Source organism: Onychostruthus taczanowskii, unplaced genomic scaffold (assembly GCF_017590055.1).
Source record: "Onychostruthus taczanowskii isolate IOZ18803 unplaced genomic scaffold, ASM1759005v1 scaffold25, whole genome shotgun sequence".
NCBI classification, from domain to species: domain Eukaryota; kingdom Metazoa; phylum Chordata; class Aves; order Passeriformes; family Passeridae; genus Onychostruthus; species Onychostruthus taczanowskii.
In genome coordinates, this window is record NW_024499796.1 from 6,199,592 (window position 1) to 6,222,687 (window position 23,096).

The 23,096-nt window shown below is 58.2% G+C and overlaps 1 protein-coding gene across 1 annotated transcript; it reads left to right on the forward strand.

Moving 5' to 3' along the window:
• The first annotated feature begins 1,120 nt into the window (after window positions 1-1,120).
• Window positions 1,121-20,053, forward strand: NCS1 (neuronal calcium sensor 1). The gene is made up of 8 exons (XM_041406961.1): window positions 1,121-1,480; window positions 14,521-14,545; window positions 15,975-16,113; window positions 16,574-16,652; window positions 16,749-16,837; window positions 17,128-17,205; window positions 17,528-17,644; window positions 18,313-20,053. The coding sequence occupies exons 1-7, from the start codon at window positions 1,417-1,419 to the stop codon at window positions 17,624-17,626; spliced, it is 573 nt and encodes a 190-aa protein (XP_041262895.1). The 5' UTR covers window positions 1,121-1,416; the 3' UTR covers window positions 17,627-17,644; window positions 18,313-20,053.
• Window positions 20,054-23,096: the final 3,043 nt, after the last annotated feature.

Here is a 23,096-nt window from a genome sequence, read left to right on the forward strand (position 1 = left end):
ATTGCAACACAGGCAGGAAGAAAAGTGTATTTATCGTGTGCATCAGTACAGCTAATGACTGCACACAGACACCGAGCTGTGGAGGCACAAAGCCCTGCATGGCTTTGAGGTGGGGAAAAGCCGGGTGCTGCTGCTTTTAACACTTGCATGGTTTCCTGGCTGCACCACAAACCTGCTGTAGGTTGAATCTGTGGGGCTTTTGAAGTGATTGAACTCCTCCCCTCTGTGTACACATTGCAGAGAGTGTGTGAAGGCTCAGTGGAGCCCTGGTGTGAGAGAATGGTAGAATCACAGAAGGGTTTGGGTTAGAAGGGACCTTAACGATCATTTAGTCTAACCCTCTTTCTAGGCAGGGAGACCTTTCACTAAACCAGATTGCTCAGAGCCCCCTCCATCTTGGCCTTGAACACTTCCAGGGATGGGGCAGCCACAGTTTCTTTGGGAAACCTGTGCGAGGGCCTCACCACCCTCAGAGAGAAGAATTTCTTCCTGATACCTAATCTAAATCCTGCCCCCTGTCAGTGTGAAGCCATTCCCCGTTCCTCCAGCCCCTTCATGACCTTGTCCAAAGTCCCTCTGCAGCTCTCCTGGAGCCCCTTTAGGCACTGCAAGAGGCTGTAAGGTATTCATAGAGCCTTCTCTTCCCGGGCTGAACAAACCCAGCTCTCAGCCTGAACATCCTCAGTTGAAAGGGATCCACATGGATCTGACTCCTCCACGTGGGGAATAAACCCCTCTTCATCTGGGGAACCCAGGGGTTGGAAAATGCTTCTACAACTGGAGGTGTTGATGACCAAGGTCACCCCCGGACTCCGAGCTCAGCCTTGCTCCAGGCTCTGTGTTTCCACCGCCAGCCCCCCTTCTCCTCATCCCCCCGCTGCCATCAGCCCCCCCAAGCAGGATCCCGATTCCCGACATTTCCCTCCGAGTGTTTCCACCGATCCCTGCGGGGCGGCTCGGGGGGGTCCCGGCGGCGGGGCCGCTTTGGAATCCCCCGTCCCTCGGGGTCCTCCCGCCATTGGGAGCGGCGGGGCCGTGCCGGAGCCCCCTCCCCATCCCCATCCATATCCATCCCCATCCATCCCCATCCCCACCGCGCTCCCGCAGCGCGGGGCGGGGCGCGCCGCGGCGGCGGAGGGCGGGGAGGGCGCGTGGAGCCGCGGACACGCACACGGACACGCACACGGACACGGACACGGACACGCACAGGGACACGCACACGGACACGCACACGCAGCGCGGCCCCGCAGCGCGGCTCTGCGGCCAAACCCCGCCAACAAAGACCCCTCCGCCCCCCTCGCCGCCGCCCCCCGCGGGATGTAGCCGGGCCGGGAGCCCCAGCGAGGCAGCGGCCCCGCCGCTCCGTGCCCCGCAGCGAGGCCGGGAGGCGGCGGGCTCAGAGGCGCTGCCGCCACCATGGGCAAATCCAACAGCAAGTTGAAGCCTGAAGTTGTGGAAGAGCTGACCAGGAAAACGTACTGTGAGTGCCAGGGGGGCTGCCGGGGGGATGCCGGGGGTGTGATGGGATCCGCGCTGCCGCCCGGCCCCGCCGCTCCCCCGGGTCGGTGCCGCGGCGAGCGGCGGCTCCTGCGGGGCCGCTCCCGGGGAGGGCGCAGGCTCGGCCGGGCTTTGTTGGAAGAATTCAGGGATTGGCCTGGGAGGAGGAAAAAACCCATAAGGCAGCAGAGACACGGAGAGGGGCAGCGAGCCAGGGGAACGCGCTGTTTTTTTACAAAAACCGTCCTCCGTGGCCTATTTCTGAGCCTCCGGGAACGGCGGGGCCAGGGCCGCATCCTGCCCGCCCGCGGCGCCCAGCGGAGCATCGCGCCCTCCCTCGCCGCCCCCCGCCCCGAGCATCCTTCCCCCGGGTGCCCCGTACCCAGCGCCCGCCGCGGGGATTATGGTCCCCGCGCTGCCTCCCCGGAGCCCGGCAGCAGCTCCCGGAGCAGGGTGCCGAGCCTCTGGGTGGCTTCCAAAGTTTGGGTGCGTTAGTTGGAGGGGTTCCCTTTGTTATTGCGCTCTGAAGTGGAGAGAAGAGCCCGACACCGGCGAGTTCGATATTTATTGGAGTATCTCAGTATCGGTTTAATAACCTGATTTTCTGAACGAGTGGCTTTCCCGTCTGGACCTCCACCGTAATCTAATTAACGTGGCTGGTGCCTCAGCCATCCAGTTTTAGCAAAATCATTTTTTTCCCCTGAAGGATGCACAAAGGAAACAAAGGCTTTGGTGGCTCAAGTTTGCCTCCCCTCTCGCAGGTCGCAGATATTCCCCAAACGTGCAGCAGACCTGCGAGCTCTCCCCCCTGTCACTGCTGCAGTCCCACGGCAGCGCTTACCCAAAAAGGCAATAGATTAGGATGCAGCAAGTTCTCCCATATGGAGAAGAGGCAATACTGGTGCATTGCACAACCCTACACGCGGGGTTGCTCTCTGCCGTGGCACAGCCGGCAGCAGGCGGGAGGGCAGGTGCTGGGGGGCATGTCCGCATAGCCAAGCTGGCTGTGATGGTGGCAGAGGCTGGGGTACCCCGGCTGGGCTTCCTCAAAGTGCTCGGGGGGAGGAAGCCGTGAGAAGGTGGCAGTGCCAGGTGGGCACAGCCCCCGCTGGAGCTGAGCTGGGTTTCGGTGTCCTCACTGCAGCTGTCGCCCACGGCGAGTGCAGCCGCGCCGGGCCGGTGCTGGCGGTGCTGTGCTGCAATCCCCGCTCGGTTTGCAGCCACTGTGCCGACCTGATCTGCGATGGAGAGGAATCTGGGAACTGCCAGCCCCAGCACAGCCCTGTGTGCTGGTGATCTCCTGTGTGCTGGGCTTTCTGCGCACCTGGGGTGGCTCCTCTGCCCAGGAAGGTGCCGACACCAGTGGGGCTGACACGGGGCACGCAGGCAGTGGTGCCCCATGTCTCACTTGCAGCCAAAGCCAGCCAAACACAGCGCTGGTGAAACCAACATCTTTGGGCACAGGGATGTCTCTTAGCTAGATAAGGCCAGCAGGTCATTGCTTTTTTGAATCACTTCATTCCCAACTTTCTGCTCCTCTTTTGGGTGCCCTTCCCTTTCTACTGCATCCTTTCCAAGAAACCCTCAATGAGTTTCCAATCTATCTGGAGTTTTGCCTGCCTGCTCTGGACCTCTCACTGCCTCTTTTTAAAGATTCCTGTACCTGTGCAGGTGAGGCACCACCACCCAGCAGCACGTGGCCTTTTGCGTGGCTGGAGTCTGGTGCAGCATCCCAACGTGCCCCAGCAGCATGTGGCTGGTGTGTGGTGCCTGTCAGGGAGAGCTGTCACTAATTCCAGGGTCTGTTTGTTGAGCTCTGCTCATTCCACCTCTCATCTCTGGAATTAATTACTTTTGCTGTGTGCCTCTGCCCCTTTTCTGCAGCTGTCAAGGCGAGCATGCATTCCCTTGTCTGGTGAAGACTTTACAGGGCCCTCCCAGGCATGGCTGAGAGCCTCTGGTTTATCTTCAGACCATGGGAGATTGGAAAGATCCCAATTTCCTTCTGTGTTTTGGGGAAACCAGGCAGAGAGGCAGGAAGGAGGGCAGGGCTGTGCTGGGTGCAGTGGGAGGAACTGATCCAGACCCCTGTGCTGTGGCTGGTGGAACAGCTGGAGCAGGGACAGTCTTACACACAAATCCATGGCCTGCTCAAGAATTTCTGGGGGCCTGCTTCGAAAAGGTTGTTTGTTTTTTTTTTCACAGCATGTTGATATTTTGGCACGTTTCTGGCAGACAGGAGAGCATCCCTAGCCTGTGCTGCCCGTCCCATGTCCTGCCACATTGCTGAGCAGGTGCTGCCCCTGCCTTGTGTGTGCTGTTGCTGCTGTTGCTACAGCACATCTGGGCAGATGTCTCCAGCAGCCCAAGCTGATGGGAGCCTGCATTTGTCCCCGGGAGGTTCCTGTGGCAGCGTGAGCCGTGGCTGTGGTACGTGAGGGGCTTCTCCCACGCTGGGATTTCCTTCTATTGCATCATTTTCTGCTGGTGTGAATTTCCACACAGAACAAAGCAAATACCAAAAAGGCCCCTCTCACTTCTGCAGGATCAGAGGGAAATGTCACCCCCTCTCCCTGCCCCACATGGCTTTTCTGCTAATTTATCTCATCCACGGGACACAGGATATCTGCTTCCCCTCAGTGCTCTCCTGCCTGACAGCTTCTTGTGTCCCTTGTCCACTCTGAGCTCTCCATCTCCTATTTGTGGTGTTTCTCTGGCCTTGCCTCAGCTGCAGCAATCCTGGAAAAAGCAGGAGATGGAAGCAGCCAGGAGAGGAGTAGGGGAAGGCTCAGGTGCCAGGGCAGCTGTGGACAGGGAGGTTGAGCTGAGGATGCTGCAGGGCAGCCGTCAATGGCCTCCGTGAGCGGCGAGAAATATTTTCCTGTGTGCATTCAGAGCAGGTTGTCCCAGGCCCTGCTGGGAACTGGACATGGAAAGGCAGGAGCCTGGAAACCTCATCCCTTGGCTCCCCTCCCCACTCTGCTCCTGACTTCCAGTGCTGGGGGCCAGATTTTAATGGCACTTGGACACCTAAAGGCGCAGAAGGGCTTCTCTGAAGTGCCGGCTGCCCAAGTCCTGTTGGTTTGGACCCATCTCTGTGTGCCTTTCTGTGTCTCTGGGCACCTGAGTGCCCAGGAATACCTGGCAATGCCAAGCTCCACCGTCTGCCAGGTGCTGGAATAGTGCTGGGGGGGACAGCCAGGCTGCAGGGCTGTTTAACCCTCCTTGGAGACCAGGCTGGTGCCACACAGGAGCGTGCAGGAGAAGTCAATGTTGAGTGATAACAATACTGAATAATAAATTATGTAATTCTTTGTGCTTTCATAGATCCTGTCATTGAAAAGTGTTTAATAATAATAAATTTATTAATCCTTCTGACACCTCGTTGGGGTAGCTCAGAGATGCAGTTTGCTGGTGTGTCCTAGGAGGTGGTAATTCCCAAGACTGGAAGGAACCACCGTCCTCCCTGGATCACATCCTCTCCCATGGGGATTTAAACCTGAGCTTAACTTGGGCCAGGTGCTCACGGCTTAGGGCCACAATAGGATTTGGGATTGTGTTTAAGAACCTTGTGGAGCCGCAGTCAGCGGGCTCTGCTCAGCTGGAGGTTTGTGAAGGTGCTGAGGTGTGACTGCAGCCTGAATGAAGTGTGTGACGTGCACGTGTGCAGTTGTGGGTGCACAAAACATGCCCTGGGTGGAGAGGACTTGGTTTGGGGAGAGAAACTGGGAGAGAAGCACAGTTCTGAATGTCCCTACTCACAGCAACACTCCCAGGCCAGGAACCCTTAAAATCATGAAGCAGTTTTAAAAATGTGCACTTTTTTTCAGAAGAGCACCTTTCAGCTCTTTTTTCCCAGTCATTTTGGGGAAGGTTGGCTTTCAGGGTTCCCTTTGCACAGGTGTTGCCCATGTCCAGAAGTGGCTCTGTGTTATTTTTGAGGCTGCAATAGCTGAGCAATCAGGCATGCTCAGAGCTCTGCCGGTGCAGCAGCATGGCTCTGGGGCCAGGCTGGGGTCGGCATGCTTGGGGATGGTGGTCCTGGTGCTCCTGAGCCCACAGTGGGGCTCAGGTGAAGGTGTGGGAGCCACGGTGAGGGTGCCAAAATGACAGCCAGGCTGCAGAGTGGGTGCGAGGAAGATGCTCTTTTCCCAAGAACCGCATCCCACCCACTGTGATCTATTTTGTGGATTTTAAACTCGCTCCAGCATCATCATTTTCTGCTCTTTCACAATAAGCCACAAAATTGGCTCCATTGCTCGACAGTAATGCAGGGAATTAAAGGGCATTAGTTTAAGAGCAAACTATAAACATATTGATTTGTAGTTACGGGGGTATGTGGTGGCGGGTGGAATTCTCTGGGAAAGGAAAGGAAATTCTACGATTGCAGCAGTTTTCAGCCAGGAAAATGGGTTGGTTCCTTGCTGGCTGAGCCAGGCTGGGGCTTTTCTCCATCATGCCACCCCGGTGCTGAGGAAATGTGCTGGCTAGGGCAGTGGGCAGGAGCAGAGGAGGGACCTTGGTCGCTCCCCCGCTGCTGCTGGTTTATTTTTAGCCTCAGAAGTGTTTGGCCCCAGGCACTGGGTATCTCTGCCAGGTTGGTTTGTGTTGAAATCCCTCCTGTTGCTCATCCAGCAGAAAGCAGGCTGAGCTGGCCAGGTGGCTACGGACCCGTTATCCCTCAGTGGCAAAGGCTGGGTGAAATTGTCACTGTGGGTGACTTTTAGCAGGGCTTGGAGTGACAGGGCAGGCAGGAATGGCTTCTAACTGGCAGAGAGCAGGGTTAGATGGGATATCAGAAAGAAATTCTTCCCTGTGAGGGTAGTGAGGCCCTGGCACAGGTTGCCCAGAGCAGCTGCTCCGTCCCTGGAAGTGTCCAAGCCTGGGTTGGTTTGGGGCACTGGGGCAGGACGATGGGCAGGAGGTGCCAGAGGGATGCCCAGGGGCTGGAGTTTGTTTGGGGCCTGGTTTTGTTGCAGCCACGTGTAAGCCAGAGCTGTGAAGGGGTTTGCTGTGGTGCAGGTTCACTGCAAGGTCAATGTGGACCTGCTGTGCTGCCTCTGGAGGACTGTGGTGCTCTGGAGGCATCTCCAGCTCCTTCTCCAAGGCGACCCCAACCTGCTCCCAGTGAATCCAGCCCAGGGCACCCCACACGCACGTGGGCCTGGGGCTCCATAGGTAGATGCAAGCAAAATAAGTTTTGGGGTTTCAAAAGCAAGTTTTGAGGAATCCCTGCAGTCTCTGGGAGATTCTTGCAGTGCCAGGGTGGGAAGGGGGAGACATGACCGACACCCTGAGGGTTTCCTCTGCGGCAGAGCGGAGCAAACGTCCCTGCCGGCCACGCTCGCTGCTGCTGCTCCAGCATCACAAGAATCACATTTCATTTATCCCCTGACATGTTAATGGATCTGCTTAACCACTCTCCTGACCTTTGCTGCTGCCGCTATAATTAAGGTTGTGAAACAAGAAGCTCTGAAGGCATCAAAGGAAGCGGCTGCTTCAGGGAGGAGCCCATGGGCACGCTCACTCTGTTATCAGGGTGACATTTGTGGGGTCACTTTGTTCCTCATTCCCCTCCTTGTTCTCCTGGATCTTCTAGGGAGCTGGATGTCAAGGGAAGCCAGGGTTCATGCCCTGGGCAGGGGTGGCTATGGGGGCTCAGCCCCAGGGCATGCTCTGTGTCACTTCCATCACCATCACTGCCTTGAGTTCCCAGCCCGGTGCTGCCAGCACAAGGCTCCCTCCCCACACCTCCTGCTGGGAGGAGAGCTGCCTGTGCTTCATCCACCTGTTTCTCCAGCATCTTCTGGTCAATGGCTGGACCTGGTGGAGCTGCTCTGGGTTTCTGTGTCACCCCTCAGTGCACAGTGACCCCTGCAAGAGAGACCAGGAGGGCAGCAGAGGTGGCCCTGCTGTCAGCAAGGCTTTGCCTTGAGCATCCTCCTGACCTTCCCATGGCTCCAAAGAGTGATGGCTGAGACAGAGGCATTTCCTTCCTACTTCCCACACTGGTCTAGAGGGGAGTTTTCTCCTCTGCCCAGGACAGGAATTGTTCCTTGGGTTGGAGATGGTGCCTTGCAGTGCCCCATCACCCTGTGGCCAAGGGATGGATTTAAGCAGGTGGCAGGACACAGCTGCCCTTGGATGGCTGGGCAGGGGCGCTGCTCCATCCCTGCTCCCAGCAGCACTGGGAATCCTGTGCCTCTCCAGGCATTGCTGCGTTGGCTCGTGGGGAAGCTGGGATTCAATCCTGGGACTGATCTGCCACAGCCACCAGCTCCTGCTGTGGGGGTGCTTCAGCCTGATTAATTCCAAATGAAGGCACTGTCTTTGCCCTTCCTCTCCTGCCTTTGCTTCAAAGAACAACTTACTGCTTTTTCCCTAAACCCAATTTCCAAAGCCTAATGTCGGGCCCTTAAATATTTAATAAACTCTAAAAAGGATTTCAGCTGCATATTGGCTTTCCTGTTGGTACCAGCCCCAGGGGAGATGAGAGCTGCTCATCCCTGTTTATCCAGTCTGGGAGCAAGGCAGACCACTAATGGCAACGGCTGGTGAGGAGGGTGCCAAACACCCCAGAGCTGCTGCGAGCATTGCTCCATGTGCCAGAGTAACAAATGACACCAAGAACTCTGTCGGGCTGGAGCTCAAACATCTCAGAGGCTCCCAGACCTGCTGAGGTGCTGGTGGTGTCTGTGACTGATGGGGAGAGAAGCCAGCCTGGGAAAGCTGGGATGGGGAAGTCCTGCTGTGACAGGCAGGCAGCCCTGGCTGTGTTGGTGCCCCCGCAGTTCGGGCTGCCCCCAAATCCCTTGGAGATGTGGCAGGGATGGGCTCCCACACAGGGACACCCTGGTGTGTGGGTGATGTGGCCAGGAGCAGGGATGGGCACAGGGGTGAGCTGGGGGAACAGTGGTTGGGGCAAGCTGGGAGCAGAAGAAAATGCCATCAGTCATATTCCAGAAACAGCTGTTGGCATGGGGCTGACCCTGGTGCCACAGTGTGTTTTACTGCCTCTGCCCCAGAGCTGTCCCTGTGTCCCTGGGAGCAGCAGCAAAGCCCAGCCAGGGGTGGTGTAGTGGCCCCAGAGCTGGCAGAGAGCACAGGACTAGGACATTATTAAGGATTTCACCTGAATTTTAATGACACCACACCATCAGAATCAAACTACCCAAATTTCCAAAGTGCTGATGTGTGGTGTATCCTAAAAGTTACTGTCATCAAACGGGACCTGAGTGAGCTCTGAGTGTCCCAGGATGGCTGATGGACAGTCCTAGGGAAGGACTGAGCCCATGGCAGCCTGCAAGAGTTCACCCCATCCCTCCACCACCGTGCAGCTCCCGTGGGCGCTGGGCTCTGTGCTGGAACTGGGGCAGTGCACTGGGAAGAGCCTCGTGCTGATGCTCCAGCTGTCCCTGAGTGCTTCCCCCTGACTGCCCCAAATTGCACAAAGCCACCTGACAGCCCAGGCTGCCAGAGGTGACCCCAGCCAGCCCTGGCACACAGGGCCCCTTTCTTGCTCTCTCTGCAGGGAGGTGCCCATTCTGCACCAGACAAGTTTTGGGCTGGATGAACTCCCACGCCTACTGCACTCACCTGCAACAGCTGCTCTTGGCTGAATGCTGTGTAGGGACAAGGCCTGGAACTGGGAATGGCCCGAGGCTGGGATGTGTTTAGCCCAGGCACCTCACTCTGCAGAGCCAGGGGCTGGCGCTGGGTCCCCCTGTGCGAACGGGCGGGACCTCGCTGTGTCCGTGTTTGCAGGTGTGGAGCTGCACCTGCTGTACCGAGCTGTGGTCACTCTGAAGGACCTGAGGCGAGTTCTGCAGGGGCTCTTCAGACCGTGATGCTGACGCTGTGGTCCAGGGGCTGGAGGGCAGCCGGACGAGCAGGCACACGCTGCCGAGCCGGGCGGGAGGGAGAGGGGCGCTCCGAACCGGTCAATATTAACATCGTGGTGATGTTGAGAGAGCAGTTTGTATCAGATTTACGTTCAGAAAATTCTTAAATACGTATTTCGCCGGGACGAGGGGCGGAGTGTGTTTGGCATAAAGTGCAGGGTGTGCGGGGCTCACCCGCAGCTCCCGGATGTTTTGGCATGAGCACCCCGGGCTCGTCCGCATCGCCCCAGTCAGTTCACGCATGAGCACCCAATTAACACACACATGAGCGCACAATTAATTTGCATATGAGCGCCCAGCTGCATTTATGCATGGCTGCCCAGCGAATTCCCGCTGGATCGCACACTGCTGCATGAGCGCCCTGGCTGTTGATGCATGAGTGCCCAATTAATTGGCGCACGTGGCTGCAATTAGCTCATGCCTGAGTGTCCAATTAATTCATGCATGAGCACCTGATGCATTCACACCTGAGTGCCCAATTAGTACGTGCACAAGTGTGTTATCTCCTAATTACACTAATTTACACATGAGTGCCCAATTAGCTCACGCCGGAGTGCCCAGCGAATGGACGTGTGACTGCTAAATTAATCCGTGCATGAGCGCCCCGTGAGTTCATGAATGCCCAAAAAAATGGATGCATGAGCCCGCAGCTGGTTCGTGCATGAGCGGCCCTTTCACTCTCGCCGCAGCACCTGGGCAGTTCATGCATGAGCACCCAATTAGTTCACCTAGAAGCACCCACATAATTTATGCACGAGTGCCCAATTAGTCCACGCATGATCTCCCGCTGTGATTTTGCATGAGTGCCCCTCTGGCTCAGGCATGGGTGCCCACTTAGTTCGTGCATAAATGCCCCATTCCTTCACGCCTGAGCACCCATTGTGGGTGTTTCATTTCCCCCGGCCTGGGCACTGCTCTGAGCACCCAGAGCCGGTTTAGGCAGCCCCAAAACCCGATGGGAGCCCCATCTTGGGGTGGTGTGCGGGCTCCCCCAGACTGGGATGCCCGGGGACCCTGTGAAGGAGCCACAGCAGATCCCTGGGGGAATAAATGCCACAGGACGTCCCTGGCATGACCCAGTGTGTGGTGCTGGAGCGGTTGCCCGTGGGTTGGCACGGCCCGTGAGCTGGCATGGTTGCAGTGCCCTGTGGCGGTGAGGGAAGCCACTTTGTGCCTGGAAATAATTAACTGGTTTCCCTGATAAGGCTGCTGTGCCCACGGCCCCACGGGACCAGGGTGCTGTTCTAGCAGCTGAGACAAGGGGGGACTCTGGGGAGACTCCTCCTGCTTGCTGAGCCCTCGGGAGCCCAAACCTGCACAAGGACGGAGCCGTGCCCTTGGTTTTGGCTCACAGCGCTGAGCCGAGCTCAGTCCTGCTCAGAGTGCAGCCCTGCGGCCGTGGCCAGACCCTTGCGCACAGCGGAAGGGATGTCAGCACAAAACAAGCCTCTGGGGGGCTGAAGCATCGCGTCACCTCATGCATCCCACCGTGACCGGGGGTCCCTGAACCATTTGAATCCTGCTTTCTCCTGCCCTCCTTCCTCCCGCCCCGTCCCCTCCAGCGAGCTCCCTGCGGCCGGGCGACGGGTGGGGATTTGCAGTCCCGGGTCCCTCCTCTCCTCTCTGCCTGGAAAACACAAATTAACAGGCTTGAGCACTGATTAACCAGAGCTGATTCTTGCTGCAGTGGCAGCTGGGTGGTGGGAGGAGAGGGGGCACGCGAAGGGCGGGTGGTGACGGAGCTGTCAGTCCTCGCCTGTGCCGCTGGGATTGATGGAGAGGTGGGGGGAGAGGGCTGGGGGGAGAGCTGGGTACCGGCAGCTGCTCGGAGGGGGCTGGGGGCTGCTCGGAGGCTCTGCCCCTCTGCGCCGTGTGAGACGAGACGCCGAAACCTTCCTCCCCGAGGTGGAAAGGGACCGACCAGCCAAGAGAGAGGGCCCTTGGATGGGGTTTGGCCGTGTGGGGCAGCTCCTGAGCTGCTCTGGGTGCCTGTCCCTGTCCCCGCTGCCTGCGCTGAGAGCCCCGCGCTCTCCGTTCTGTGCGCGGGGCTGAGCGCTCGGGCCGGGCCACGCCGGGGCTCCCTGCTCGGCGATGCCTCTTCCAGCCTTGCGGTTCGTAACAAACGACAACACTGCCTTTATTTAGCGCCTTTCGTCCCCGAGGAGCCCGGGGCACGCTGCTGCTAACAAGCTGCTACGTGCGCTATTTACAGCCCTGCCCGGCGGGCCCCGGAGCGCGGCACGGCTCTGCTCGGCTGGGACCCGGCCCTGCTCGGCTGGGACCCGGCTCTGCTCGGCTGGGACCCGGCCCTGCTCGGCTGGGACCCGGCCCTGCTCGGCTGGGCTGCTCTGGGGGTGCTGCTCTGGGTCATCCCCTTGTTTTGAGGCGTCCGGGGGCTCGCCTGGCCGAGGTTCGTATCGCTGCGAATTGATGTGTGCCGGCTCGGCGCCGCGCCGCAGTCCATGCCGCGGGAGGGAAATGCAGCAGCAGCCGCTGCACAGGAGCTGCCGTGAGCCCGGCTGGGCTCAGCCTGCGGCAATGCAGGGCACAGGGACAGCCCCGGCCCCGCCGGCTGTCCTCTGTCCCCAGCCTCGGCACAGGTGGCTCAGCCACGCACGCAGTAGCGTGTCCCCAAGGCTTCTGTGGCTGCAAGTCGGGCATCAGCGTTCCTAATTGGTGCCACTCGGAGTGTCAACACCCAGCAGGGCCGGAGCGGCTGGGAAGTGGCAGCCGGGAAGTCTTCATCTGTCCCGGCTCTGTATCAGCAGGTACAGGAGGCAGGTGCTGCTCAGTCCCACACTGGATCGGGGCTGGGGTAGTTCCCTGCCCTGGGAGCAGACGGGAGATTTGGTGGAGAACCCAGAGTGGGGTGGTTTTCCAAAGGCTGGGAGATGAGGCCGTGCTCCCACCTCAGGACAAACCCCACAGATTCCCCAGCTCCCAAGGCTGGAGGACAGGCACCGGTGCCAGCGTGCTGGAGGAGGGCTGGGGCTCCGTGTGGCTCCGTGCCAGGCTGCACATTAACAAATCCCTCCTCGGGAGCCCTGTGCTGATTTCCAGCCTGGCACCTGAACAGTTTCCTCCGTCGGAAAAGCCTCTCCTGGGAGCATCACACATCTCTCCTGCGGCACGAGGGGAGCTGGCTCCGTCCCTCCCTCCCGCCTCAGCCCGAGCTGTCATTACCAGCATTTCTCCCGAACTAAAAAAAGCACAAATTTCTTAATTGTTTCCTGCTGGAGTTGAAAGGCAGCTCCCGGGCCCAAAATAGCACGTTGGGGGAAAAGCAGTCGAACAAGAGAGAGCAGAAGGCGATTTGCCTGGAGGGGCTGAGCCGAGCTCTGAGTGCAGCCCCGGCTGCTGCTGCGGTTTTGCCTGCCCCGAGGGCTCACCCTCATCCTCCTCCTTCCACCTTGGTGCCCTCCTTGGTGCTCCTGGGTGCTTGGGCCTGCAGAGCCGGTGCCTGGGGCATCCCCCGGGCATCCTCAGGGTGGAGGTCACGCCTGGTGTCTCAGTGCAGGTGTGTGCAGGTTCCTGCTGGAGATGTCACTCAGCTTCTCTCTTTTGGAAGGATGCTTCTGTGCAAACCCCTTTTTTTTTTTTTTTTTGGGGAAATCCCTTGGAACTGCTATGACTGGTGTTTTAGCCCACTCCAGCTCGGCTGCTGGATGCAGTGTGTCCTTCCTGCCTCCCTCTTGCCAAGAGACCGCTGTGTGCCCAAAACAAACAACCCTCCAAATCCCTCCCGTGGCACTGCCAAAGCTCTCTGTGTTCTTCATCCCAGATGCTGAGCATCCCTGTGCCTGTGTCCCCTCTCCTGGGGAGCTGCTGTCCAACACCCCGTGGTGCTACAGTGGGTGCTGCTTTTGCTGAACCCCAGGGAAAAATGGGGAATCGAAAGCTGTGTCCCTCCAGCGACCCCTGTGCTGGGATGGAGGGACCCTCCAAAGCATGGGGACAGCCTTGGGCACAGAAATTCCTGCTAACAGGGATGCTGGAGCCAGAATCCCGCTGGTGATGAGGTGGGAGCCGTTGTGTGACCTCCCGGCCACTCCAGCCCTCACCTCTGAGCTCTGTGCCTTCTACCAGGCACGTTACAAATCTTCCTGATGGAAAATGGCTTTCTTTATTTTTCTTGCCACCCAAGGTAATTGGCATCTGTTGGTGTGCCTTCGGTCTCTATTTTTATCAGCCGTTTGCACATTGACATCTCCACTCGCCTCATTATCCCCGCGCCTTTCAGACCTGCGGCTCTTTTATTATTATTTAGATGCACGACGCAAAGGAAATGACAGAAGAGGCCGTTCCCCCCTGTGCCCACCTGCTGGCACCTGGCTCCCCGCTGTGGGGAGGCACAGGCACAGCTCCTGCAGTGGGACACGCAGTGACAAGTGCCAGCCCCTGCCCAGCGCCCCGCGTCCCTCAGAGCCTTTCCTCTGCTGAGGACATCGTCCATCTCAGCAGCTGTCCCTTGGCTGGGGACACCTAGGGTTGCCAGTGCTGTCTGTTTGCTAGTTTTGGTTGTATTTTGGGGTTTTTCCAGAGCCTGGTGAGGCTCCCCAGTGTGCTGGGATGGGTTGGATGTTTCTCCAGAGACTGCTGGTACCTGGAGGGATGCCAGCCCTGGGGCTGTGCCTGTGCCCACCTCCAGTGTGTCAGGGCCAGGCAAGGCCCTTCCCTGAGCTGCCTCCAGGCAGATGTTTTGGCAGATGTTTTCAGGGATGCTTTGGCTCTGGGAAGAGGAGGCAGCAGGGCCAGATCCTCCCCAGGATGGTCAGCTTGTCCCTTTCATGGTCCGTCATAGTTCTGCATTCCCTGAACACAACACAAAACGTCTTGGGAATCTCCCGGGTTTTGGGGACCTCCAGCACCTGCAGCCCTGGCTCCATGGACCACCTGGGCTGGTCCAGGCTGTGCTCCAAAAGCAGTTTCTGCCACATGGGGAAAACTTGGCAGCTCATGGAGCAAGTGAACCCTGGGGCATCCCCCAAGGAATTAATTGTTGGGAGTCCCAGAGCATTCCCCAGGAAATTCACTGATGGGCAGTGCAGAGGAACAGCTGTCACTGCAAAAGCACTAAATTTCTGTCTCTTTTTTTTCTCTTTTCTCCTGTTTTCTCTTGCAGTCACAGAGAAGGAGGTGCAGCAGTGGTGAGTGCCCGCCGTGGTGGTGAGCTGGCTGGGGCATGGGGCTGTGGGCAGGGGACAGGAGCTGGTGGCACTGGTCAGGCAGAGAGGGACACGCAGGAGGTGTGGGCAGGTGCACCTGTATTGGGGTGCAGGTGCTGTCTCATAGAGGGGAGACCAGAAAATAGAGGGTCTATAGATAGAGGGTGCCCTTACACCCTGTGCAAGGACTGGGTTCTAGTGGCTCTTCCCTCCCCACATGAGCAGCCAGAGAGCGTGGGGACATGGGGACTGTCCAGCTGGTGCTGTCCCAGCAGGTTCCCTTTGGCAGCAGGGCCTGCAGAGGCTGTCAGGGGTGGGATCCACGCTCTCACTCCATCCCCTCCACCCCACCGAACACAGCGCCCTAGAAAAGCCACTGCTTCCCTTTCATCTCGCTATCCCACCAGTCAAGGTTTGCCTTCTTTATCTCTTTCTCTCATCCTTCCCCCCCACCCGATGAGTCATAGCTGCAGCAGCGTGAAAAAGATGTCACCGGCACTTCGGTTTCCCACCTCGCCACCCCCTTCCCCTCCTCCTCCAGCCCTTGTCCCGCTGCAGCGGGCGCCTGACAGATCTGGGCGATGTGTTGCATAATATTCACGTACCCCACGTGATGCCCCTGTGGTCCCACATGCTCCCTTCGTGCTCCCTGCGTGGTGCCCACACCCAGGGAGCCGCTGAGCCCCTTCCCCGCGCCCTCCGGCTCAGCTGCACTTAGGTCCACCCTGGAGCTGGGTCTGAGGGCTTTTTGGGGTGTTAAAGCGTTGGTGGGTTTTGGAAGTGACCTGGGCTGTGCCACCTGAGGACACCGGAACCCTGCTGTGCCCCCCAGCTCCTCTGAGCAGCTTTCATTTGGGGTCGTGCAAAAATTATCACAGAATATCCTGAGTTGGGAGGGACTCAAGCATCAGAATAAATCCAGCTCCTGGTGCTGCTCATCCCAAGAACCCCATATGCCTGCAACTGTTGTCCAAACACTTCTTGACCTCTGGCAGGCTTGGTGCCATCACCGCTTTCCTGGGGAGCCTGTTCCTGTGCCCAGACACCCTCACAGAACTCAGTGGTCCCTGTGCCATTGTTTTTTGCCAGGGCTCGGCTGCAGCGTGGCATTGCTGTCAGTCTTGGCTGGGGAGTGGGTCCCTGTCACCTCCCATGTCCCAGACAATGCTCAGCACAAGCCTGGCTGTGGCCCTTGTGGGCTGGCAGCAGCTTGGAGCAGTGCAGTGGGCATCACTCGGTGTCACTGGTGCCACTTTCTGCTTGTCCCCACTGCCACCCTTGGGATGCTGTGGGTGGGTGATGGGAGTGACACAGGGAGCACCTGGGGACCTTCCCAGCTCCAGCCCACTGGGGAGAGCCTCCCATGTCAGTGGGGAGCCCTCCTGCGCCATGCTGTGCCCTCCATCCACAGGTACAAGGGCTTTATCAAGGACTGTCCCAGCGGGCAGCTCGATGCCGCCGGCTTCCAGAAGATCTATAAGCAGTTCTTCCCCTTCGGTGACCCAACCAAATTTGCCACCTTTGTTTTCAATGTCTTCGATGAGAACAAAGTAAGTCTGGCATCCAGAGGCTCGGTCCAGGGTGGTCATGGCTGGGCCTGTGGCGATGGTGGGATGGGTTTGGAATTTTGCACTGGAGGAGCAAAATATTCCAGCGCTTCCTGGGGCGTGAAACTGCAGCGGCGCAGCTGGAGCGAGCCCCTGTGCTTATTTTTGGGGAGAGTCACGTGGGGAAGGGTGATGAAGTGGCAAAGCAGGAAAGGAGAAGTGGTGTTTTGGTGCCCCAGAAGCCCATTCCTGTGGTGCCCCCTGCATTCCAGGACTGCTCCTGCCGGGATGTTCTCCAGTGGGCTGGGCACCGGCAGCTGGTCACAGTGCTGGGGATAAATGTGCATCACTCCTCCCTCCCTGCTGCCTTCCAGATGTGCCCCCCAGAGGGGATACATGGGCAGGGAGGGCTTTGCTGGGCAGCGGTGGCAGCAGCAGCCTGACCCCTCCTTTCCTCCCCCAGGATGGGAGGATCGAGTTTTCGGAGTTCATCCAGGCGCTGTCGGTCACCTCCCGGGGGACGCTGGACGAGAAGCTGAGGTGTAAGTGCTCCCCATGGGATGCTGGTGGGCTCAGCCCCACGGGGGTCCAGGCTGGGGGCCACAGTCCCAGCCCCTTGGGGCTGCTCTGTCTCGCAGGGGCGTTTAAGCTGTACGACTTGGACAACGACGGATACATCACGAGGAACGAGATGCTGGACATTGTGGATGCCATTTATCAGATGGTGGTAAGGGGGCAGGGGGGGCACGGGGCAAGCAGTCCCTGCTGGGCTGGAGCTCAGCTCTGTGGGAATGCTGAAACACCCCCAATTCCTTCTCTGGCCTTTTTTGGTGGGGGATTGTGGCCGTCATGGCCAGGGCAGTGTCTGGATCTGGTTGCTGAGAGTGGTTCTGGTGCCAGTGTTGTCCCCTTGCACCCTGTCCTGATGTGTGTTGAGACACGATCCTCGCCTGGGGACACCCCCCAGGCAGGGCACAGATGGGTGTGTGACCCAGTCCTGTGCTGCTGCTGCTGCAGGGGAACACAGTGGAGCTTCCTGAGGAGGAGAACACACCAGAGAAGAGGGTGGATCGGATTTTTGCCATGATGGACAAGGTGAGGATGCTTGATGGTTTTTTCCCTGTGGCCAAGGGATTTAGGAGGTGCTGCCTTTGCTGCATCTTGGCTCCTGCAGGTGCCTCTTTGCCCCACCAACACCAGACCTCAGCTGCTGACAGGATCACTGTGGGATACCCACATCCCTCTGGGATCCCTGTATGCATTTCAGGGTCTCCAGGGTGGCATTGTCCCCTCCATGGGTGGCTCAGTGGGGAAACTGAGGCAGCGCAGTGGGCAGGGTGTGTGGGCTGGTGTGGGTGTGCCGGGCTGTCGGGTGCTCAGCTGGGTGGAGCAGTGCAGTCACAGGAGTGTTTTGCAGAATGCAGACGGGAAGCTGACGCTGCAGGAGTTCCAGGAGGGCTCCAAGGCCGACCCCTCCATCGTGCAGGCGCTCTCCCTCTACGATGGGCTCGTATAGTCCCGGGGCCGAGCGGCGGTGAGTGCAGTGCCAGCGGCTCTGGGGGCCCCATCTCCCACCTGCCTCATGCCAGTCCCACCTCTCCCAGGCACAGGCAGCTGATTCCCTCTGCTGAAGCACCAGAACATGGATATCCACCCCCAAATCCAGCCAGGGGAAATGTTGCCCCCATTCTGATAGGTTTTCCCAGTCCTCCCCGTATCACAGAGCCCCTCAGACCTCATCCCATGGGGATGGAAAGGTTTGCCTGTGGCACAGCTCGTGCTCTCACCAGCAGATGTGGCTGCAGAGGAGGCAGGGGGGCAGCTGGTGTGCTGGGGGCACGGGGACGCTCCAGAGACAGATTATATTAAATGTTTTATTTATCTTAGATCTTATTATATTATGCCCTGGAGCTGGTTTGGCACAGCTGTGTCAGGGACACTGGTTCACAGCATCATACAGGTGCTGGGCTGAGCATCCCCTGGTCCTTGCTGTGCCCTGTGGAGCTGTGCAGAGTCCCTTGGAGTGTTTTTGGTCATCACAGTCCAGGCAGTGTCCTGGGGATGGGGTGTTTTTAACCCCACTGGAGTTTTGAGATTTTCACTATCTATTCTGTTTCCAGCTGCGCTGAGATGGCCGCAGGGATTTCTGGCCATCCTTCTCACCCTGTTTCCCTTTCTCCCTTCTCCCACCCTCTCCTGCAGATGCCTGGGGGAAGATGCTCTCCGTGCCATCCGACCACCGCCGTGCGAAGCTTGCCTGTCCCTCCCGGCCTTCCTTTCTGCCCTGCGAGCAAGGAGTGCCCTCAAAGCGCGAGCTCACTCCCCTCTCTGCACTCTGAACCAGCCGCTGCCATTCGCCAAATTCCGCTTTTTCCAAACAATCCCCGCGCCAGACCCCGGTCTGAGCGGCAGCGAACGTCCAAGACCTCAGGGCCGGGGGACGGGCGGAGCATGGCCGCAGGCAGAGCCCCCTTCGGCCTCCTGGCCCCCTTGGCTCCCTTTTTCCTACATTTCCGGATGGGACTGCGGATGCGCCGGCGGGGTCCTCTCGGGAGCGGCCGGAGAGGAGCCCAAAGGTAGCGGGGCTGCAGCCCCGGGGTGTGCCCGTGCCCGGGGAGCCGAGGCACCGACGGCGATTGGGAACAGAGTCCTGGCGTCACCCACGATGCCGCTGGCAGCCTGGCTCGGCTCACTAGGGATATATATATTATTTTTTTTTTTTTTTCTGGTGAGACAGTATTGTGCTTTTTGGTTTGGTTTTGTTTTGTTGGTTTTTATTTTTTTTAATTTTTCCCTTCGGTGGAAAAAAGTGAGGCTTTTTTTTTTATATGCCTATCTCGACGATCGATATCCTTATTTATTTGTTGTAAATGTTGCTGCTGTGTTTTGTCTCTCGTGTGTGTGTCCACCCACCCAGGTGAGGATTTGTAAGGTTTACATGCTCGTACACTATTGCGGGGACCCGGGAGCCTGCAATAACAATGAAGCCAAAAATCTGCCTTCCCCCCTCTCCTCCCACCCCTCGTATCCCAAGCTCCGTGGGCTGGCTGCTGTTTGGAGGGGATGCTGTAGCTTCTTTTCCTCTCCCTGTTCCCGTGTTCCCTGCATTTTTCTGTTCACTCTTCCCTCTGGGAGCTCAGTGAGGGTTCACTCAGCCCAGACTCTGAGCAGACCAAGCTCCATCCCTCCATCGGGCAGGGTGAGCAAACTGCTGGGCACCAGAACATCCCTATTTCCTTCCTTTTATTCATTTTCTCACTGCATGACAAAGTATTAATGGAGCCCAGAGTCGGGTTCTGCTTTCAAGCAGATTCCTTTGCTATGTTCAGCTTTGCGAGCGGTGGGAAGGGTTTGGTGGTGGCTGTGAACCATCCTGTGTGCTGCAGGGGCAGAGGGGCAGCCTTGCTCCATCCCCCCATCCCAGCTGGGACAAGGTGCCAGGGGAGTGCCAGGCTGGGCTGAGCCCAGCTCAGGGTGTCTCCTTACCCCAGCACTCCCACAGAACGTGGGAGGTTTTGCTGTGGCTCCAAGCAGAGCCGCTTGCACCCACCTTGGAGGAGGCAAAGGGCTGGGAATTTACACCTGGGGACACTGAGCTGCGGCCCCCCCATCGTGAGCAGGGCCTGCATGGCCTCTCCAAACTCCATCAGCACCCAGCACCCCTCTGGGATGTGCCCCCAGCTCAGCCCCACCGTGGGACACAGTTGGCATCTCTGCTGGAGAATGAGCATTGCTTGGGTGATGCCTCAGCTGCTCTGGGAAAGGAGAGATGTGCATTCCCTCAGGAGCAGAGTGCAAGAAGCCTTTGGGATCCCTAAAGCCACCCTGGGGCCTCTCCTTTCCATCTCTGGCCCAGCTGATGGTAGCAGCATCTCTACACCCAGCTGTCCCCCAGCTCCTGTGGCTGAGGCCAGACAGAGGACTGTCCCCGTGGCAGGGAGACAAGGTGGTGCCTCAGCATTCCCTGAATCTTCCTGGCATGCCAGGGACACATGCCCCAGCCAAGGGATGCTGGTTCTTCACCGTGCAACCCCACTCCCCAGTTTTGGGATTTTGTGCTTGTGGTACTTCTTGATGCCCATAAAAAACACCTTTCCCCCTCCCCAAGGAGACTGACCTCACATCCATGTGCAATATTCCTGCCTCTTCTGCAGTTCCTGCCCCTGAGGATGCCCAGTTTCATTTGGGGGTGCTTCTGGAGGGTGTCCCTCACTCACTCCCATGGAAACCCTTTTCCTTGTTGCTCTGTGGCCAAAATGCAACTCTCTGGGGTAGGTTTTTTGCAGTGCCTGCAACTTGTTGAATGCTCATGTGCCAGACTGGTCCCCTCCTGGTGCCAATCAATGTTCCCAATGAATGTGACACTGCTGTAATCACCTCTGCTGATGAATGATGGCCCCTGCCATGTTTGACATAGTTCCCAGGCAAAGGCAAACCTCATTTACTCTGACACTGTTCCCCTGGAAAGCTGTTAATATTTGGAGGACCTGTCGTGGGTTGAGCTCCATCAGTGCTCACAGATGTCTTCCCAGGGAGTCAGCCCTGCCAGGGCTCTTGGCACGCTGGGTGTCCCTGAGCAAAGCTGTTTTGGCCCCATTGTTCCCCACTGGCTGTGGATTTGGGACCCTGGCTGGGATGCTTCCAGTCCCACTTTTGGGGAGCACTAAGGGACCCTGATTCCTCCTGACCACCACCACGACCTGCAGCATCTTGGCATCACTGAGAATAAGGCTTGGAGCATCTTGTGCTTGGAAATGTCGGCCTTAACCTCCTCGTGCCTCAGTTTCCCCATCAGTGGAGTGGCTGGGGTGAGCCATCCCCCTCTGGAAAGCAGTTTGGTGTCTGTACCCACGAGTGCTGGTACAGCTCAGGACTGCAGGCACAGGGCTTGGCAGGACCCACCGGGCATCAGGCACGTGCAGAACACCAGGAACAGTGTGTGGAATGCTGGGTTTGTCAGGGAGTCTTTAATTCCAGCCTCTGTTTTACACCTGCTCATGATGAAACAGGCAGCAAGCCCTGCTTTGTCTCTGTTTGTACTTGGGTTCCTGGTGCCTGTCCAAAACAGAGCCCTGGCTGTGGGAAGGGGGCCCAAAGCACAGCCAGGCAGAGGTGAGGGTCCAGCCCTGGGGCTGTGGCATGTGCCCCCCTCTCATTTGTCCCTGTCACTGTTGCCCCATTAAATGCCATGTCTGTACTTTCCTTTCTTTTCACTTTTCTGTCTGTGTGCTGATTGTTGCTGCTTTGTGTCTGTCTTTCCTTGAGCTCTGGGGCTGGGCTGAGCTGAGCTGTTTCCCCCAGGAGCAAGAACGTGGGAGAAGGCTCTGGGGGCAGATTCCCCCCTGCCCTCTCCTCACAGCACAAACCAGGACCCAGGAGAGAGAGAAGTGAAGGGTTTTTCCTCTGGAGCAGGCTGTTAATTAATGCAATTTATAACGAGACCAGGCTTGTCCCAGGAGCGCTCTCCGCTGGGTTGGTGGAGGGGGGTGTTTGCTTATGGGGGACCCCAGACCCTGTTTGTGCCAGGTACCAGCTGCATCTCACCCTCCTTCAAAGGAATAGATGCCTGTTGCCTCTTCCCTGCCATCAGGACACATTCCTGTTGGATGGGAGCCTGAGGTCACTGCTCCTCAGTGGGCAGGGATGCAGCTGCCCAGAGCGTGGAATGGTCTTGGAGTCTCAGGATCTGGGTTTGAGCCCCACTTGGAGCAGGGCTGGCTGTGAAGCAGGGCCAAGCATGGCATGGGGGAAGCTGAAATCACTGGCAGAGCTGCCCCCTTGCCATGTATTTAGGGTTGGGGGGGGGTCATTTGGGATGGGTGAGTGACCTGCAGCCAGCTCACTGTCCCCCATCCAAGGAGGAGATTTGGGGCATTTAGTGAGAGCATCTGTCACCTGTCCTTCCCGAGGGCATTGGAGGGGAGGGTCTGGCTGGGACAGAAGTGAGGGCTGAGGGCAAAGCAGGGAGCTGCTGGCCCCAGTGTCAGTGCACAGTTTGGGGTGCAGCAGTTTTGGGGTCTCAGTTACACGTGTCAGCCCTGCCTATTCCGGCAGCGCTGCAGCAAAGTCATCCTTCCCTTCTCTCTCTGCTCCCGTGGCCACCAGCCCTGGGCTGGGTGCCCTGTGCCACAGGTGTGACCCCTGCCCAGGGGGTGGCCGAGCCCTGGGCTGGGAAGCAGCAGCTCCAGCAAAGAGCCTTGTTTGTGAAGATGAAGCCTGTGTGTGCGTCCGTGCCGGTGTCTCGGCTTGCATGCCCCGCTGCCTTGTCTTGAGATGAATTCAAGAGCAAACCAAGCAAATGAAACAGTTTAATAACAGAACAAAACAAAACCCAGGAACTTTGTGACAGTGGAAATAAAAGCTTAATGACAGTAATGAAGTGGCAGTGGTCTGTGATGTCTTGGGGGGGTTCTCAGGGGCCCAAAGCTGCCCTGGCACCTGGCAGGGCTGGGAGCTGAGCTGGGGTGCTGCTCTCCCGTGCCCCAAGCACAGGGCACTGATGGCACCAGCACCAGTATAGATAGGGATGCCCTGAGCTCTGTGGGCAGGCACTGTGCCCACACCTGTGATGAGCTGCCAGGTCTCAGCTCCAGGCATCCCCTTCACCCCCATAACACTGCTCTTCCCACCTCCTTTTACTCAGACACAGCTTTCCCTCTACTGGATCCCATCCTGACACAGTGCCTGCATCCCTTTTTCTATTTGCAATGGAGACACAGCTGTGTGCCCATGGGCACTGCCCCTATGCCCCATTTGCAGTGGAGATGAGCTGTGTGCCCATGGGCAGTGTCCCTGTGCCCCATCACAGCTGTGTGCCCATGGGCAGTGTCCCTGTCTCCCATTTGCAATGCAGACACAGCTGTGTGCCCATGGGCACTGCCCCTATGTCCCATTTGCAATGGAGATGAGCTGTGTGCCCGTGGGCAGTGTCCCTGTCCCCCATCACAGCTGTGTGCCCACGGGCAGTGTCCCTGTCCCCTCTGAGC

What these genes read in the sequence shown, in the direction of transcription:
- NCS1 (XM_041406961.1), top strand. Translation starts at nt 1,417, where the DNA reads ATGGGCAAATCCAACAGCAAGTTGAAGCCTGAAGTTGTGGAAGAGCTG. An exon ending in ATGTCTTCGATGAGAACAAA is followed by an intron (nt 16,114 to 16,573) that starts GTAAGTCTGGCA and finishes TTCCTCCCCCAG; the next exon opens with GATGGGAGGATCGAGTTTTC. An exon ending in GCTGGACGAGAAGCTGAGGT is followed by an intron (nt 16,653 to 16,748) that starts GTAAGTGCTCCC and finishes TCTGTCTCGCAG; the next exon opens with GGGCGTTTAAGCTGTACGAC.